Source organism: Passer domesticus, chromosome 24 (genome assembly GCF_036417665.1).
Source record: "Passer domesticus isolate bPasDom1 chromosome 24, bPasDom1.hap1, whole genome shotgun sequence".
NCBI classification, from domain to species: domain Eukaryota; kingdom Metazoa; phylum Chordata; class Aves; order Passeriformes; family Passeridae; genus Passer; species Passer domesticus.
This window is the reverse complement of record NC_087497.1, coordinates 5,622,928-5,641,730: the sequence shown is the minus strand read 5'-3', so window position 1 is coordinate 5,641,730 and position 18,803 is coordinate 5,622,928. Positions and strand designations below refer to the sequence as shown.

The window sequence follows — 18,803 nt, the reverse complement described above, 5'->3', positions numbered from 1 at the left end:
TCCCCCCCCCCCTCCGCGGGTTTCCCGCGCGCGCGCGCGGAGCGGGGGGGGGGGGGGGAATGGCGCCCCCCCATCCCCTCCCCGGCCCCACCCCACGTGACCCCCGGCGGCCAATGGGCGCGCGGGGCGGCGGGGATCCGGCTGGAACCGGTTGGGCCGCGTCCGGCTCTATATAAAACTTTATAAACACCCGATTCCAATTAGTGGGGTCGGGAGCAGCGCAGCCCGCCGGGTGCAGCCCCGCGCTCCGCTCCGCTCCGCTCCGCACCGCTCCGCTCCGCTCCGCAGCGCGCCCGGCTCCCGCTCCCCCGCCTCCCTCCCTCCGCCCCCTCACGCCGCGCGGCGCGCTCCGCTCTCCCCCTCACACACACACACTCACACACACACGCTCGCACACGCGGAGCCATGCCGAAGAGAAAGGTACGTGCAGCTGCCGCCCGCCGGCCTCTCCCCGCTCACGGTGTCGGCTCCCCCCTCACGGAGCCGCTCCCCCCTCACGGAGCCGCTCCCCCCTCACGGAGCCGCCTGTGGCAGCGGGGGCGGGACCAGGCGCTCCCCCCGCGCGGTCGGGGCGGTCGCGGAGCAGCGAGGCCGCGCCGCGGGGCCCGGTACTGGCGGCGGGAGGGGCCGGGGCCGCCCGCCGGTGCGAACCGGTTGGTTTTGGCGGGAGGTCGGCGTGAGGGGAAGGGGGAGGGGAGCGGCGGGAAAGGGCGGGAAGCGGCGGCGGAGCTTTGCCGCCAAAACGGCGGCGGCGGCGGCGGGAGGGGCCCGCCCGCAGCGGCGCCCCCGCACCGGCCCCGGGCCCGCCCCGCCCCGGCCCCGCGGGGAGGGGCCCGGGCCCGCCCCGGTGCGCCGGGGATGCTCCCCCCGGGACACCGCGGGTGAAACAGCGGCTGGGGAATGGGGGTCCTGTCCAGCACTCACAACCTGTGTCCCTGTCCCCAGGCTGAAGGAGAGACCAAGGGCGATAAGGCCAAAGTTAAGGATGAGGTAAGAAGTTGGGTGTTTTGGGAAAGTTGGATCATCAAGTGTTTCCGTTGGAAGGTGGGATTTAACGGCGTCGGAATAACTGGGGAGTACGGAGGGAGGGTTGGTCTCAATTGATTCTGGCTTTTCAAAGTCTTAACTGTTTTTTAACCATGAGAAATCTACTTTTAACCGTGAAAAATCGACTCAACTATCATTAGCTATTAGTAGTTTCAACAGAGAAATCTACTCAACTATCATTAGCTATTAGTAGTTTCAACAGCATAGCCTTCTGTTTCTTGAGAACACAGAAAAAGGGAAACTGGGAAACTACCTCCTTAATCTGTAAAAACTAAAGAGCTATAAACGTAATTTCTGGGGGTTTACTGCTTTGGGAAGAGAGCGAGTTGGTGAGATTTTTGGGAGCTCATATTTGGTGTCATTTCAATAGAACCGTTCTCCTTTCCCAACAGCCACAGCGGAGATCAGCGAGGTTATCTGCTGTGAGTATCCCCTGCTGGGCAGAGGTGTCACCACGCTTGGTGTTTCACACTGACCCCTGGGTGTGTAAGTGTGTGTCATCCTGGAGGTGAAAACTTGAGTTCCTGCCTTGAGGACCTGCCCCATTGCGTGCTGCTGTGGGAGTGGTAAAATCATGGACAAACCAAATAGCTGCTGCAGTTGCAAATGTTTTTATTTGCTTTCCTAATGCTAAGCTATTTGGCCTGAATGCTTAAAAAAATAAAAAAAGAAAAGAAAAAAAAAGTAGTTTGTTACTCTGGAGCAGGGTTTGAACAAGGGCCTGGAGTGCCGGGACAAGGGGAATGGCTTCCCCCTGCCAGAGGACTGGGATGTGGGGAAGGAATTCCAGCTGTGAGGGTGGGGGGATCCCTGGCAGTGCCCAGGGCCAGGCTGGAAGGGGCTGGGGACAGCCTGGCACAGGGGGTGTCCCTGCCATGGCTGGGGTGGCACTGGGGGCTGTGAGTGCTCCCAGACCACCCCACACGTGTCTAACACAGCTTTGCTCTCCCTGCAGAAGCCCGCTCCTCCCAAGCCAGAGCCCAAACCTAAAAAAGCAGCTCCAAAGGTGAGTTGGGTCAGGGCTGTCTGCGAGGGAAGGGAGTGAGTGGGTGATGAGGTCTGGCACTGCCTGGCAGTGACAGCAGCTGCCAAGCCTGGGGTTAACAGCCCTGTGTGAGGAAACTGAGCTGCATCGCTGCCTAAAGCTGCGCTGACCACTTGCAGATTTTACAGAATTTGCATAAAAAAATACCCAAGTGAAGCCTTCACACTTGCTGTCAGTCCCTTAGCAAACCAACCTTGGTGTCTGTGTTCCTTTGGGGCCAGCACCCCTCACCCAGGGGCTGGTGCTGGCAGTCACAGCAGATGTTGTCTTGCATTTACAGAAGAGCGAGAAGGTGCCCAAGGGGAAGAAAGGAAAAGCTGATGCTGGCAAGGAGGGAAACAACCCTGCAGAAAATGGAGATGCCAAAACAGACCAGGTATCCCAGCAGCCTGTGGTGCACCAGCATTGATTCCCTTCCCTCCTGGACCGGGACAGGTCTTGGCTTGTGGCAGCAGCTTGCAACACTCAGCACCCAGGGGGGTGTTGGTAAAGAGTTAAATTGTCTGTTTGCCAGGGGATGTTGCCACATGGAAGTTACTGTTCTTCTGTGAAGTTCAAAAAGACTTCTAAGTTGTGTTTTAGGGTGCAACAGATGTTCAGTTTAATTTTATTAGACATCAGAGCTGTGCAGCCCAGAGAGGATTTGTTCTGCTCAGGGTTTTGCTATATAGAAAAATGAGTGTCCATTTTTTTAATGTGTTGACTTGTTCCCCTTTTCCTTTTCAGGCACAGAAAGCTGAAGGTGCTGGTGAAGCCAAGTGAAACGTGTGAATTTTTGATAACTGTGTACTTCTGGTGACTGTACAGTTTGAAATACTATTTTTTATCAAGTTTTATAACAATGCAGAATTTTGGTTTACTTTTTTTTAAGCTATGTTGTTAGCACACAGACCGCTTCATTGTTGTGTTCTGGGGGGGTGGGGGGCAATGGGGACAAATGTCATTTAGTCTATTTCTCAAAACCTAAATTTTAATAAGAAAAGCTTTTGCCAGTCCCCCAGTTTTTGGAAGAAGGGCCCTTCCTGCAGGGAGGAAGAAGGGATTCCCCCTTGCTGCCTGTCAGTTTTGTCCAGGTGAACATCAGAGCTCCCAAGATGCTGTTGCCTGCTCCAAATCCCAGTGCCACCAGTTGTCCTTTGGCGTCCCCTGCTCACCCAGTCACTCCAAACCACAGCAGAACATTCTGGGGACATCCCTGTCAAATGATCCGGGTTTCTGGTGGCCAGTCTGGGATGCACTGGCTCAAAAAGGAGCTGCACTTCCTCTTGTCTCTCGTGGACCCTCAGATACAGAAAGCTGCCTCTCAAGGTGGTTCTGCTCTCAAAGTCAGGGTGGGTTTGTGCAGAGTTGTCAGACAACGCGCGCGTGTGCACCTGGCCACCCTCACTCTAAACTTTGCCCTCTGCCAGTGCAAGCTGAAGATTCTTAGGGTTTTTTAGCAACTTCTCCATGTCAGTAGTCCACAACGGGAGGGGAGTTTGACAGTTGTTGTAAAGTGTTGCGGATTGTAGCCCATGTCCTGCCTCAATGACCATGATTGTTCATGAAAAGTACCTTTAATAAAGCTGGATACGGTTTGGCTTGGACTGTTCTTAATGCTCTCATTTCTCTTTAGTTCATGTGGTTTAAGATCATTTGCTTGTGCATGTCTGTGTTTGTGTTTTCATTCAGATAATTAATTGTTGTAATTCATACCTGAAAAGCAAGATCTCCTTACCTAAAAGTGAGGTTTCCTTGCCTAAAAGCTAGATTACTGCAGGCTGTTTGTAGAGCCTTGGCTTACTTGGAGGCTGAAAATGGAACGTGTAAGTGAATCTACTGAGATAATTTTCTTTATTTTCTAAAATGTAGCACTGTACAAAATGAGAAGGAATACAGTGATCTTGCTGCAGAGAAAAGTAAAATTCTGGTGAGCTTTTCTTGGGAGTGAAACCAGAACTGGCTCCATAAAACTGATGATGTGTTACATTTCTGCACTTAAACTTGAATACTGTTGCTCCTGCTAATCGAATCCAGACCTGGCTGGGGTAGTGACTAAGCAGGAGACGAGATATTTTTTGAGTAGAAATGCACCATTTTTATAATTGCTACTTGGAGTCCAGAGCAGAGCCAAACCCAAACCCCCCTGTGGAAATGTCTCCTTCAGTGACTGTCAGATGGAATATTTTTTCCATCTCTGCTTGGCTTTCCCTGGGATTTCAGTGTCTGTTTGTGATTAAGTTCAGTGACCTGTTTCAACCTGTGCTGATTTCAGAGGGAATCCAGTGCAAACGAGCAGGGCAGAGTTTCACATCCAGAAATTTCTGATGTTGGGAGTGCTGGAAGTGTCCTGGAGCGGCTGCACACACAGAAGGCACGTGGGGATTTACCCCCAGGAACTGCTCCAGCCCGTGTTCCCATAGCTGGTATGTCTAACAGAAAAGAAATAATGAATAATCCTGTTTAATAATCATTGAACCCCACCCAGAAACAGCCACCAAACCTCCTGAGCCATCGCTGCAGCGGCCAGGAAGGGGATGTCCCTGCACAAAGGAAAATAATCATTGAATCTTAAAGTTGGAAATAGCCTACCTTGCTTTTGCAGAGTCTTACCTCGCTGGGCATCTACAACTGATCAAGTACTTCCAAAGGAGCTGGGTCTGGGGGTTGCCAGTGGCCAGGCTGGCAGCTGGAATGTTCTGGTGATGGGTGACCTCTTCACCCCCAGTCATTAAACAAACTGCTGCTAATGAAGGGGAGCTCGGGGCTGCTCTTTGTTGACAGAGTTACTCCTTAACTTCATCCTCCCACCCCCCAGCAGCCTGTGCTGGTTCCTTGCAGCATCTAAACCCCTCAGAAAGCCGTGGACATTTTGGGTGCTGAGGTTCCAGCCTCCATCTGAGGTGCTTCCACCGGCTGTGCCCTGCACTGCTGGAGTTCTTGGCCTCTTGGGCTTGACTCGACAGGCAGGGCTCATCTATTTCTCCCTAAGCAAATAGAGACTGAGGGATGCTGAAGCAGTAAATCCAACTAATTAGCTGTGTAAATGAGGGCTGGGGAGCAGCACTGAGCTGCAGCCCGTGCCTGGTTCGTGGTTAGAGGCACCACAAATCTGCATTGCCGCCTGCCAGAGCGCCTGAAGCTGAACAGACTTTTTCTTCTGCTAAATTGTAATCATTTTACATGGGAAATTGTCTCTTTTGTATCTGTTGGGAATGGCATTGGTGCTGCCAGGTGCAGTTAACAGGCTGGTCTTGTGTGGGCTCTGCAGCAGCAGGGATTTTGTCCTGCTGGAGCTTTGGGAAGCATCACCTCCAGGGTCCAGAAAGTCACCACTGGCAACAGCAAACAAATGAGTTCTGTGCTCCATAGCAGGCCTTGAAGCTGGCACCAGTATGGGTTAAATCCATGCAATATTAGGGCTCTGACACTAATTTGTTTCTCCATTTATTGATTTCAGCACAAGTCACTTGGGAAATAGGGCCAAACTGCTGTTGTCATTTATTTGCCTCTTAATAGGTGAAGTTGCAAAGAATGGCCAAGTTCTGCACAGGGCTGGAGCCTTTGGGATGCTGGAAGTGGATACTGGGATGATCCCTGTTTTCCCAACACTTCAGGATTTTGCTGGGGTTTTAGTAACAGTGAAATGACTGATGAATTATACAGCAAAGTCTCTGGACTCCCCCACAAAGCAGCAGCAATTAAACTGAGCAGAAGTTAATGTGAGCAAGTTGCCAGGCAGTTCCCAATATCCTACAGAGCCGCCTTTCCCCCAGCCTTGGGTTTATGTTAAACTGAAAGTGGATTGGGCTAAAAACCACAAGAACAGGTGAACTGGACCAGGAGGACTCCCCAGGTCCCTGCTCCTCCCAGGACAGTGCCCTGACATGAACAGTTTTGAGTTTCAGGATCGTTTCCCCCAGCAGCAGTTTCCCTTTTGCCTTCCCAGAGCTCAGTTCTGTTTGGAAGAAGCAAGAGTTTCTTCCAGCCCTGCCACAGGTGGGCTGAAAGGGAGCAAGGAAGGAAAATGCACAGAATTCAGTGAGTGCAGCCAGAGGATATTCAGTTGCAGGATCATTTTTGTCAGAAGAATCACGCAGCTTGGTGGCACAGGGATTTCATTGTCCCTAAATCATCCCAGATATGGTAATACCATACCCAGGGACTAATATTGCTGACTGTAATTCCTGAGAAATGGCTCCTTCCCCTGCAGCTGCTGGAGATGAAACGGAGCTTGAGTTAAACTCACAATTTACAGAGTGAGCCCATCATTTGTGAGGGATGGGGAGGAGATGGCACAGGGGGAGCTGTGGTAGAGTTGATTGAAGCTAATAAAGATCTTTAATAAGTTGGCTTTAGAAGATTTCTGATGTGAGAGACTGGGCTTTTTAAAGACCCTTTATTAAAAACTGTTTTGTCTCTTTTTTAAATAGCATTTTAACAATCTCCTTACAAAGGGAGCCTGAAAATCTATGGTGTGGCAGAAGAAACTGGAGTAGAAAATTTCAGGGAAAACTTCGTAAATGTGAGACTTTTTAAAATGCATTGAAGCCTCCAAATAAAAACACTTCATTGCCTTGGGTACAGCAAACCAGCCTGGAGAAAGCACTGGGAGAACCAAGAAGGAGCAGTCCCAGCTGTGGAGTAGGTACCACAATTCTCTGCATTTTGCTGGACACATAAACCCCAAACTAAATTTCTACTTTTCCCCTTCTAAAGAGATTTGATAGTAGAATAAACTTTTTCTCACTCAGTTATAACACTGAGGTTACTTTTGCATTTTGAACAGATTTCCCTGCAGGCAGCAGCTCTCCCCTGCTCTTGAGTTTCTTGGTGGCTCTGCAGGGCTGGGTGTATGTGGCAGTCTCCTCCTGGACAGGAGTTACTATTAGATTACTATTAATCTGGATTACTATTTTAGCATTGCCCAGACAGATTTTGTTTGCTTTTATTCCATTGAAGTGGTGTCTTGGTGCTTCTTGATGGAATTCAGTTTTACCTCAGCACAAGAGCTGAACATTCCTGTATTAGGGGTTCTGAGTTTAGCCCGAGGACTGACTGCAAACTTGGGCAATTAAATTAGCTTTTCTCATCATCTCCTCCTTACTGGAGATAACAGCAGAGGTTGTTCCTGTGCTGGGGGTGTTTGGTGGATGGGTTTTTTCTCCTGCAGCCTGGTTGGAGGTGCCCAGTTTTCCCTGCCATGCCATGATCCAATTCACCTCTGTGCTGCCAAACCGCACAGAGGAAAATCCCCTTGACACTGAATAATTCCTCTTGCAGAAGATATCCATGATTTTCAGCTGGCTCTGAGGCACGCTGCCAGGGCAGGCTGGGCTTGGCACCCTCCCGGTGGGCGCAGGGACCCGAGGGGCTGCTCAGCTCATTAACACGCCGTGATTAGCAGCCTGTTCCTTCCCTCACCACACGGTGGTACCAGGAAACACGGAATGGGGCTGGCAGGCCAGCCAGGGCCAGGTAGCTCCAAAGGCTGCTCGGCAGCCCCGGGGAGGCTGGAGCCGGGCTGTCCCAGTCCGAGGAGAGCTGCTCGCTCCTGGGAAGCAGAATCAGCGCTGCCTCCATCCTCTGCCACCTCCAGAGATCCCTGCTGGACAAGCTCCACTCACCCGAGCAGGGTGAGCCCTCTCTGAGCCTCTCTTTCCAGTTTTTGGTACGATTTTGCTCAAAATCCAGACGGAGTGCTCAATTCCTCACTGGTTTACAGGCATAGCTGACATTGCAAAGGAATTTATCCACATTATCTCAAGCCTTTGAACTTGGGCTTCCCATATTCTATTTTAAGAATCACTGGACCATTCCTTTTCCTCCTCAGGCCATTACTGCAGCTGCTGTGACACATGTCCTGAAAGTTTGAGCCTAAAACTAGAGCTGCCACTCTCCATCTCATCTGTCCTCAGCTTGTGAAGGGATACTTTATCCTAAACCCAGATTTAAATAGGCAGCCTATAAGCCAGGTCTCTTTTAGGTTTGTTGGCACAAAATACTTATATCAGGCTTGCTGAATCTTCAGTGTGAGAGCACAGAATAAGTGGTGGTGTTCAAAGAAGTAATACATCATCATTGAAAAGTCTCCTGTGCTTTTTGTGTTACTTCATTTTGCTTTTGTATTCCAGTATTGAGCTTGTGCTTTTGCTCTGCAAGCCAAATCTAGGAAATTGAGTTGTAACATCTGTGCTAATCTCCTTAAAAGTCTGACCAGGGTGATTCTTCTGATTCTGTAAAACTCTGGGCTCACTTTGCCAGCCAGCAACTTTTACCTGCCTTGTATGAAAGACAGAACGATATCCTGTGACCTGTATTGTGCTGAAGCAATGCCACCAGTTGCTGGTTTTCCTTCACCTTTCCCACTCCCCAAAGCCTCAGTGGTTGGGTTATCTCCTTCTAGCACATGCTTTCCATGTTTATCTTTTCCAAGGACGGTGTTGAAAGCTGGGAAGGAAGTGGCTGCTTCCCAGAGCTGGCGAGATTGCAGGGAAAGCACTTGACACCCTCATGACACTTCCTTGAAATGGATGCAAAACAGAAAGATGAGCTCCTGGTAAGCCAAACTCATTCCTCTTATTCAGTTCTCAGTGCCTGCTTGGGGCAGGGATTTATGCATTTATTGGGGCAAGGATTTATTGGATAAAGTGGGCAAAACTCCACCCAGAACTACAGAGAAAAAGCAGAAGGCAGAGATTTCCAGTCACAAGTGTAAATGCTGTGGCAGGAAGATTAGCAAAGGTTGAAGCCAAGTGTTCCAGGGACATCTGAGTGCTAAAAACCACATTTTATTCAGTCTCCAGTGAGCACACCCTGTCACCATGCCCTGGTAGCTGTAGATAACAAACCTGCAGTGATTGTTCTGTGACCAGGGAAAGGAGCAGGCCAGGGTTCCACCCATTTGCAGTGAATTGTTGGGAATTTGGTTTAGTGATTAACTCAGGGAGTGAACAACTTCCATCAACAAAGCAGGGATGAACCAGCCCTCACCTTAGGTTGTGTTTGGGGAGGAAAGGCCAGGCTGGATGGGGTGAGGAGAAACCTGGGGCAGAGGAAGGTGTCTGCCCATGGCAGGGGTGCCATGAGATGAGCTTTAAGGTCCTTTCCCACCCAAACCTGGGATTTTATGAAATTCTCTGAAAGCAATGGGCTGGTTTAGCCCAAACTGGGTGTGCTGATAAACCCTTCCCTGCTGCCCCAGAGCAGGGCTGGCAGCCCCCAGTGCTGGCACTGACGTGTGACATCCTGTGCTGGGAGCCTGCCCCGCACCAGCACAAACAGATTGTTCAAGATAAACCTCCCCAATGTCAGCCCAAGGTCCTTGTCACATGCTGCGTGCCCGGAGCTGGGTCTGAGCATTCCCTGGGCACTGGAGCTGGTTTTGTTTTAAACTCAGCTTCCTCGGGTTCCTGCTGGGGTGAGGAGCAGCGTCTGGGCAGTGGTGCTGCCCAGGCAGAGGTGAGCAGAGCTGTGGCTGCTGAGCAGCTCTCCATCTCCCTGCCTTGTGCAGCTCCCTGGCAGGGCCGGGCTCTCCTCAGCACAGGGAATCTCTCCACAGCACCACCCTCACCTCTCCCCCTCTGGCCTCTGCAGCTTTTTGGCTTTCAGGCACCCCCATCGTACACAGGGAGGAAAAAATCACTTCATTTTCCCCCTGGCAGGTGCAGGACCGTGAGGGGTAACACACCCTCTGTGTGGGCTGGTTTGCCTCGTTCTTGAGCTGCTTTGCTTTCCACCTTCACTGAAAAATTAATTTCTAGGACCATAGTGCTGCTATTTAAACCCATCTGGTTTTGTCTGAGCAGTGCTGATATTCAAAGCCATGCCCGTGTCTTCCTCTTCCGAAAGCTTCTGCGGGTGATCTTGGAGAGGGGACATTTATCTGCTGGTAATTGACTCCCATATTAACTTCCAACTGGCAAGCAGCTGCCAAAAACCTGTTTTCCATCTCTGTTGATCAATAGTCCCTTTCAACAAGTATCTGGTGTTGCAGAGTGTTAACAGCTAATAGCATGATGATTCTTATCCTATTTTAAGGACTGTAGCACAGCTCAGAGTCCTTCTATCTCATAGAAGAGTTCTGAGTTCAGTAACATTACATCTGATGTTATTTATTATCTATTTCCGACACACTGACCCTTTCTGCAGCCTGTCTTGTGCTGGGCCACTGCCACAGGACATTTATCTCCAACGTGATGTCAGTGGCTGCTCAGGTTGAGGGGGAAAATGATTCTGTGCAGACTGTGAAGAGAAAAATGGGATGGCAGGTCTGGCCAGCAATGTCTGACACCAGGTTGGAAGGAAAGGGTGGAGGGAGCTCTTGCCTGCCATGCAAGCCCCAGTTGTGCTGTCACTGCAGTCAGCAGCAAATCCAAACCACCTTCCAGGGCTGCAGCTGTCAAACTGCCCAGTGCCTCTGGCCAAATCCTTCTGGGCATAAAATAACATCCTCTGAAGCTTTTATCTACCCACTGGGTGACAAAACACCCAATTAATCAAGTTTTTACTTTGTAAATTACTGTTCCTCAGTGCCTGGGGATGCACAGGACAGCAAAGCAGAGGGGAGTGAGAGGGGACATTCTTGAATTCTGGGACATGAACTTGGGGACACATTTCTTTATAAGATCTTCAGTCCTCAGTGGTAAATTGTCACCATCTGAGCAGCAGCACCCTCCCCTCTGCACCGTGACAGAGGAAAGGCAGAGCCACAGTGTGAGGAAGAGGTGGCTTCCATCACAAGGGTGCCCACAAAGTTTAGAGGAAGAAAGATAAAAGTAAATTCTTGCTTTGTTGCTAGAAATTATCATTTCTGAGCAGTTCTGCTGTGTGACAGTGAAATGAGAGCAGCACACAGGAATCAGGCAGGTGGATTTGTAGCCTGCTAATGAAAACCCTTTGGGCTGAGCTTGGAGGGCCTGGAGGGGCACTGAAAAGTGGTTCTGTAAGAGGATTTTTCTAATGCAGGATCAAGTGTGTCCTGCCTCATCAGCAGAGGTGTGAGGACTCCTGGTAAAGCTCCCAGGAATGCACCAAGCTCTCCTCAGAGAGCCAGAAAAGGCCCAGCTGGGCAATCCTGATGCTCATGAGGCAAACAGCAATTCAACAGTCAAGCAGCAAAGCACCAGCCTTGCATTTCTGACCCATTTTGTGTGTGCTGTGAGACGTGCAGTGCTCAGAAACCCAAGAGCCTCCCCGAGTCCAGAGTCTGTTTGTTTGGGGTTTGGGGGGACGCTGATGAGGGACAGATAGATTTTCTTTTTCCAAGAATCAAGTTTCTGCCATCACTGAACCTGTTGTGCCTTTTGTTCAGCTCCCAACAAGGAGCCCATTGAGCACTCTTTGGATGAATCTGCTACCTGGCCCTGAAGCCAGCTGAGTCATACCTGTGCTCTGCTGAAGCACACATAAAATACAGGACCAGTTGTTATTGGGAGAGACCTGTTTCTCTCTCCCTAAATGATAAAAACACCTCTTTCCCATCTCTCCCAAAACTCTGTGTGTGCCTTCCTACCTGATCCAAGCAGTCGTTAGGCCAAAATATTCCTGGCCAGGGTAATTTCTCATATTTTAGAAGTTTATGGTTATTTTGGGACGTGGCTTTTCAAGGCTGGATGTGTGCAGAGGTCTCTGCTTAGGAAGGGGACTGAGAGCTGAAATGCTGCCAGTCATACATTGATTTGAAATCAGAAATAAAGTTTGGGGTCCCCCTAAGGAAAATCAGTTTCTGTGGTGTTTGGGCTTCTCATCAGGATTTCTGAAAGTTGCTCCCAATCTAAAATGATTTCTTTATTTCTGCTGTGGGGTGATGGCATCCCAAACCCGGGATGGGGTAATTGGGAGCAGGTATCTGTGAGTGCCTCCTGTGAAGCAGGACCAGGCTTGTTCAGCTGCAGGATGTCAGCTCTAGACCACAAACCCTGGAATGACATTTTCCTCTCCCTGGAGCTGGAATTCTGTTGAAATGTGCTTTTGTTTTCTCCTCCCCTCTCTGGAGAAAGTGGGACTGTGTGCTCTGGAAGCAGCACAAAACAGAGGGTATCTTTTTGTATCCACTTAAAAGTCCCATCATTTGTTTACAAGTTCTTAAACCTAAAAGAACCATAAACCCTGACTGTACTTAGTGCTGTGTTTACTCAGGTTTCTCCCTCCTGGGGGACAGTGCAAACAGCCCTGGCAGCTTCACTTCTGTTTACAGTTTCTGATAGTTTTTTCTTTCATGTTTTCACTCCTTCACATAGCCCTACACTGAAATAAGCTACAAACATAGCTGTGTGCTCATTAAAAACTAAATTTGATTGATAACTTGCTCTAAATAACTTCCCACCTGGGCTGCAGACCTGTTCTAAAAATTCAATTTAAAAAAAAGAAAAGGTGAGGAAATGCTTGTGTTTTACATGGGGTTTTGAAAAAGTCTTTTTCGGGTGGGAAAAGGAATCTTTTAGAAAAGAAATTCTGTGTGAGGATGGGCAGGCCGTGGCACAGGGTGCCCAGAGCAGCTGTGGCTGTCCCTGGGTGTCCAAGGCCTGGGACAGTGGGAGGTGTCCCTGCCCAGGGAATTGGATGGGCTTTAATGCCCCTGTGCAGATCCCAAGTCCTCAGCAGCTCCTCGGGAACCCAAGAGGATGGACGGCCGTGGAACAGCTCCTCTGAAATCCCAGGAAGCAGCCAAGGGTTGGGACAGAAGCACGTGGAATTGGGCAAAGCATGATCGGTGCATAGCTGGAATACCAAACGCCCGAGCAGCTCCCACCCTCGCCGCGATGCTCCGAGGAGATGTGTGGGTTTGCAGCAGATGTTTTCCTCCTCCTGCTCGGTGTCAAGGCTGCGTCCTGCGCGGGAGCCAGCCCGGCGCTGCTGTGCTGGCATCCAGGAGAGGGAAGGTGAGGGATGCAGGAGACGGGCAGCGCTCGTGTCCATGGCAACCGGCAGAAATGGCCTCGCTGCCTCGCAGCTCGCTCCTTCCCCAGCGCCTCCCCGGGCACAGCCCGGCCCAGACGCGTCCCTCGGCTCAGGATTCCTGGGAGAAAGGTGCAAAACCCACACGTCAGGCGCGCTCCTGGAGCCAGCAGCTCCTTGGGCTCTGCAGCAGGAATCCCTGGCTCGGGCTGTGTGTGTGCACCAGGGGCTCCGGAGATCCGGGTGCAGGCACGGGGGGTTCACAGAAACACCTCCCAGCAGCACGGTGGGCTTGGCAGACTGAGAGCCCGCGGAGCCGGCAGGCAAAATGCAGTTTATTCTGTCAGGAAACAGAGGTTAATGTGTGCTGGACACCTTCAGAAATGCATCTGAGCTGAGCAAGGGGAAGTGGTGCTCACCTGTGCAGGAATGTGGCAGGGGCTGGAGGTGTTTGCTCCGTGGGTGAGCCTCAGTCTGCACAATCCCTGCCCAGGGAGCAGGAGCTGCCTGGGCTGCGCTTCCCCGAGAGCTCTGCATCCCTCTGTGGTGCAATTCCTGCATTCCAGCCACTGCCTGGACCTGCCTTGGGGAGCGCTGCCATTTGAGGCAGCTGCAATCGCACCCGGTGTGGAGGAACAGAAAGAAATCTGTCAGAAAAGCAAAAAACTCTTAGAGGCAGCCAGCTTTTCTCATTTCCAGGGCCCCTGCTTTGTATTTTCAAAGTGGTTTGTACCACGCTAAGGAACAATGTTCCTGGGATCAAAACAAGGTGATCCATCATCTCTTCCTCCAGAGTGGAAAACAAAGCAGAAGAGGCAAAGAAACGAGATGGTGAATGGAGAGCTGGGGATTAGAAGAGAGGATGTGGGGTTCAGGTTCTGCCCTGGCACCAGAAACATGACTCAGTTTCCCTGTGAGGACAACAACGAGCTCTGGATCTCTTTGGTCAATATTTAAAGCACAGAGAGGGTTGCTGCAAGCTCTAATTAATTTACTGTCTTAGCAAATTAAACGAGTCTATAAATTGTAGCAGATATTTGGGACTCAGCCTTGCAAGGAAGGTCTTGTGCCTGTGAGCTTTTTTGCATTTCCTTGAATGTGTAAAAGCAGCATCACACAAAGCAGGCAGGGGATGAGCTGCCCGTGCATCCAGAAAAAAGAAAGGATGCAGTGAGCCACGGGAGCCCTGGGTTACTGTGTGGTCACGGGGAGAATCACCTGGCCAGCTTTTGGAACAGTGAGTCAAAACTGCATCTGGTAGTGATGATACAGATCAGGCTCTATCTGCTCTGGAAGTGCTTGGGGATGTCCTGGTTTCGGCTGGGATAGAGTTAATTTTCTTCTTAACTGGCTTAACAAATGTTGTCAGCCTCTCTGCAAAGGAAAAATGTTACACAGCCAGCCAGCTGCAGAGGCAAAAATATCTACAACTGTATTTGAGGAGGATTTGATGGTTTTAAAACCAAACTAAACCCACAGTATTTTGAATTTCCAGCGAATGCAGCACTGACAAAGCATCCAGCTGATCCTGAGTCTCTGTTTACCTCAGCAGCAGCTCTTCCCAGCCTGCAACTCTCTCAGAAAAATGCCAGGCTATATGTTTTAATCACTGTATTTAGCCATGACAGTCACCCAAACAGCAGATTTTGCTTTTTGCACCCTGCTTCCAGGATCAAGGATGATTTTATAGCTGTTCTTTGACTGGAAATAAATCCTGGGGGACACCACTACCTCATTTCTCTTACCCTGCCATCCTGCCCTGAACTTAGCAGCAATCTCCTGTGGCACATCTCACCTTCTGTTAATCCAGCTGGGATTCAGCGTTACCTGGAGCAGGAATGGGGGGAAGGTCAGCCTGAGAACTTCTGGCTTCTCTTGGAGTGCATTGGGGTTTGGAAAAATGTGAGTAGAAGAAAACTTTTTCCTGTGTGAGAATCTGATAGGTGAGAATAGCCAGGAATTCTGAACACCCGTTTTTAAGGTGGATGTGTTCTTTATCCCTGTCTTTTAGGGAATTCCAGGGCACTGCAGGAGGTGAAGCGCAGTGATTCATGGCACATCCCAGACCTGGAATCCGGATTTCCTGGAGCAGTTTCCTGAGTTCAGCAGCGATCTGAGCCGTGTTTGTCCTCACCACCTGTCCTGGGATTGTGCACACAGGGAAACAGCCGGGCACTCCCAGAGGAAAAATCTTTCCAAGGCACGGAAGAGCAGGACCCAGTGTCATGAACTGGGAGTAAGTTTCAGGTGTTTCTGGTGCTGTGAGGATTCTGTAGAGCTACAGAATGGCTTGGCTTGGAAGAGATTTGTAAAGACCATCTTGTCCTGGCATGGGCAGTGACATCTTTCACTGGCTCAGCCACAGGTCTCCCTGGCAGAGGCTCCTGAGTCCCCAGAGCAGGTATTTCATGGTGCACCCAGGCTTCACTTGCCAAGGTTTCAGCCTTCCAGTGGAAATCATCTGGGCTGTCCCAGCCGTGGTGTGGCCACAGGCCCAGGGCAGTGCCTGTTCCCTGTGCTGGCACTGCTGGGACCCCTCAAATTGTGGGGTCAGAGACAGTGAGGGTCTGGGGGTGTCCAGGGAAGGGAATGGAGCTGGGGAGGTCTGGAGCCCCAGGAGGGGCTGAGGGAGGTGGGAAGGGGCTTAGCCTGGAGAAAAGGGGGATCAGGGGGGCCCTTCTGGCTCTGCACAGCTCCTGACAGGAGGGGACAGCCAGGGGGGGGGTCAGGCTCTGCTCCAGGGAACAGGGACAGGAGCAGAGGGAACGGCTTCAAGCTGCCTCGGGGGAGGTTTAGGTTGGATATTGGGAAATATTTCTTCACCAAAAGGGAGGTCAGGCATTGAAACACGCTGCCCAGGTTGAGTCACCATGCCTCGGGGGATTTAAAAGCCGTGCGGATGTGGCACTTGGCGACACGCGTTCGCGGTGGCCTCGCTGCTCTCGGGGGGAGCTTTTCCAACCCGCACGACCCCGCTGCCATCCGCTCCCGCCGCACGCCGGGCTGCGTTTGCCGGATGCTCCGGGCGGAGGAGCCCCGCAGCCCCTCCCCGGCGGCTGCCGCCCGCCCCCCGCCCCGCCCCGGCCCGGCCCGGAGCCGGTGGGTGCCCAGCCCGGCGGCGCTCGCAGCCAGCCCGGCGCGGGCACCCGCCGGCAGCGATGCCGCTCGCCCAGCTGGCCGAGCCCTGGCCCGACATGGAGCTGGTGCATCTGGACACGGAGGTGAGCGGGCACGGCCGGGGGGGCTCCGGGGCGGCTCCGGGGCGGGGGGCTCCGCCGAACAAAGGAGCGGCCGGCGGGACCCCGCGGAGCCGCCCGGGCCGAGCCGCGCCCCGCGCCGGGGCAGCGCTGCCGCCGGAGCCCTGCGCTGCCGGGGCCGTGCTCGGGGCACCGGGGCTGTGCTCGGGGCTCGCCGTGAGCGCCCGGGGCTGTGCTCGGGGCGCCGGGGCCGCTCGGGGCTCGCTGCTGCCCGTGCGGGCTGTGATGGTGCGGGGAGTGCGGGCGGCGCTCCCGAATCTCCCCGGCACACGGGAAAGCGGAGCCGGCTGAAGGCCCAGGGAATAAAGATCTCCGTTTGGGGGGTTTTGTCCCTCACCCTCCCGGCGCCGTCTTCTCGCAAAGGCCTGCGCCGCCAACTCCGACCACGCTCCGGTGTCACTTTGCCGGACGTCTGCTCTTCCCTCCCTCTTGGCTCTTGTCCTCCTTACCGAGACCCCCAAGCCAGATGTGCAGGAGGGCGCTCACCCCCTGCCCACATCTGCAGCTGGCACAGCCATTGCCGAAGGAAGGGACAGCCTGCAGCAGTTGTCACCCACGGCAGAGCAGCCGGCTGGGGCACTGTGCTCTGGCACTCCTCAGTTCAACATCTTCTCACTCCGGCTGGAACCAGCAGCTCTCCTGGAGAAACCGGAGGAGAGGTGGGGATTTGGTGCCAGGTGTTCCACAGGCCGTGGTGATTTCTTGTCGTTCTGTCTGGATTTGGTGCTGTCACGCTCCATTATCATACCTGGGGATGTCTCCATGGTTAATTGGTCAGATTTGCTCATTCCTGTTTAAAATTGCCTCTTCAGAGGGCTGTGCTTTGAGCAGAGCAGCGTTTCCCCCCTGCTGCAGGGACAGCAGGGAGGCACTGGCCATTCGAGGTGAGCTTTCCTAATTTTCATCAGCCAGGTATGGCACGGCTTGTTCTTCAAATCAAGAGCACAGCTTCTCCTGGAGCCCCCGTGAGGTGGGGAGGCTCTGCCTGGGCCAACACCTGGCACGAAGGTGCGGTGGGTGAAGAGCCTCTGCTCTGAACCATCTCTGGAGCCGTGAGGAGGAGTTTGTGCTCCGAGCGGGGAGAGGAGGGAAGTCCTGCGGCGGTTCCCAACCCACGTCATGCGCCCGGAGCCGGGCCGTAGCTTATTGCTGCGAGACAGCGCTTTTTATTTGTGGTTTCTCCCTTCCTAGGAAGGGAGATGCCTGAAAAGCCAGAAAACGCCGCTCGACTCATAATGGGAGGAAACGAGCGCCGGTGCCCAGGGCGGGGGAAGCGGCGGGCTGAGTCGCCGGTGCCCGGTGCCGGTGCCCGGTGCCGGTGCCCGGTGCCGGTGCCCGGTGCCGGTGCCCGGTGCCGGCGGGGCTGTGGCAGCCCCGGGGTCGCTTCCGAGCGGAAATGCCCAGGGGGCTCGGGGCAGCGGCAGGCGCGGATTCCCTCGCGGCACCAGGAGCGGGTGCGTTACTCCAGGCTGGAACTGGAGGGAGCCTCTGGCTCTCCCCTTCCCCCGTCTCACCTTGGCCGGGTCAGGGTCAGGCACCACGTGCCAGCGGGATTTCAGCAGATCAGGGTTTTTGCATCCCAGGATCTCAGGTGGGACTTAGCAGTTTGCCTCCCTTTGGTTTAAAATGATAAGTACACACTCTTAATTACAGCGAGGAAAATAATACAGGTGTTCTTCACCTCCACACCTGGGTCAGATATTAGAGAGCTCTCTGAGGTCCAGCAGCAGGGCTGGAACAGGGCTTGGGAGGAGTTTTGCACTTAGAGGTGAAAATCGCCAAGGGCAGGGGCCCAAGGGGGAAGTTTTCACCCCTCCTGGGAGAGGTGGCACCACTGAGAAAGCAAGGAGAGGTTTCTGGAACACCGGTTACGTAAATTGCCCTGGGATTGCTGCCATGCAGGTTAGAAACCGGCTTCCTCCGACCTTTGCTTTCTGAGTCATGGAGCAGAGGTGCTGTCACCGTGCTGGTGGAGGCATCAGTCCTATTGTTGAGGGATTTGGGGTTTTTCCACTGTGTTCCGGGAGAATTGGCCATGTGGTGCCCCTGTTCCTGGCCCACCAGAGCTCAGCCATGCCAGGGAAACGCGTGGGAGTGGGTGGCAATGGGAGCTTGAACTGCTACCTGGCAGGAGCCACGTCCCTCTGTCCTGGAGTCTGGGCTTTGTAATCATTGCTCCTGCTTTTTTTACCCTTGCCATTCTCTTATATTATTCCAAATATTGCTTATGTAGTAGAAAAACATGGCTGGGGCAGAGCACAAACACTGGAGAACAGAGTTGAGTGACACAGAAATCCTTCCCTGGGAGGGTGGGCAGGCCCTGGCACAGGTGCCCAGAGCAGCTGGGGCTGCCCTGGATCCCTGGCAGTGCCCAAGGCCAGGCTGGATGGGGCTTGGAGCAGCCTGGGACAGAGGAAGGTGTCCCTGCCATGGCAGGGGGAATGAGGTGGGCTTTAAGGTCCTTTCCATCCCAAAGCATCCTGTGTTTCTTTGATTCCATGACTTCATCCCCATAACGATGGATCTGTCATCAGGGCTCCGCTTTGCTTCAAATTCTTCTTTCATTACACAAACCT

At 52.7% G+C, this 18,803-nt stretch overlaps 2 protein-coding genes across 4 annotated transcripts in view; both read left to right on the top strand.

The window, feature by feature from the left end:
* The first annotated feature begins 114 nt into the window (after nucleotides 1-114).
* Nucleotides 115-3,683, top strand: HMGN2 (high mobility group nucleosomal binding domain 2). The gene is made up of 6 exons (XM_064398649.1): nucleotides 115-420; nucleotides 946-990; nucleotides 1,440-1,469; nucleotides 2,003-2,053; nucleotides 2,373-2,468; nucleotides 2,819-3,683. Exons 1-6 carry the CDS (start codon nucleotides 406-408, stop codon nucleotides 2,852-2,854), a joined length of 273 nt encoding a protein of 90 aa, XP_064254719.1. The 5' UTR covers nucleotides 115-405; the 3' UTR covers nucleotides 2,855-3,683.
* A 12,374-nt stretch (nucleotides 3,684-16,057) lies between these two features.
* The window catches only part of RPS6KA1 (ribosomal protein S6 kinase A1), a 32,181-nt gene continuing 29,435 nt past the window's right edge, over nucleotides 16,058-18,803 (top strand). For 2 of the 3 annotated variants that reach the window (XM_064398625.1, XM_064398624.1), the window contains exon 1: nucleotides 16,058-16,191. In XM_064398625.1, the coding sequence (XP_064254695.1) occupies nucleotides 16,129-16,191 (63 nt within the window). In that variant the 5' untranslated portion in view covers nucleotides 16,058-16,128. The remainder of the gene's footprint in view (nucleotides 16,192-18,803) is intronic. The other variant, XM_064398626.1, reaches the window with a different exon arrangement.

Excerpts from the sequence above, each read along its gene's own strand:
- HMGN2 (XM_064398649.1), top strand. Across the intron at positions 991-1,439 it reads AGGCCAAAGTTAAGGATGAG|CCACAGCGGAGATCAGCGAG; the intron begins GTAAGAAGTTGG and ends CTTTCCCAACAG. Across the intron at positions 2,054-2,372 it reads CTAAAAAAGCAGCTCCAAAG|AAGAGCGAGAAGGTGCCCAA; the intron begins GTGAGTTGGGTC and ends TTGCATTTACAG.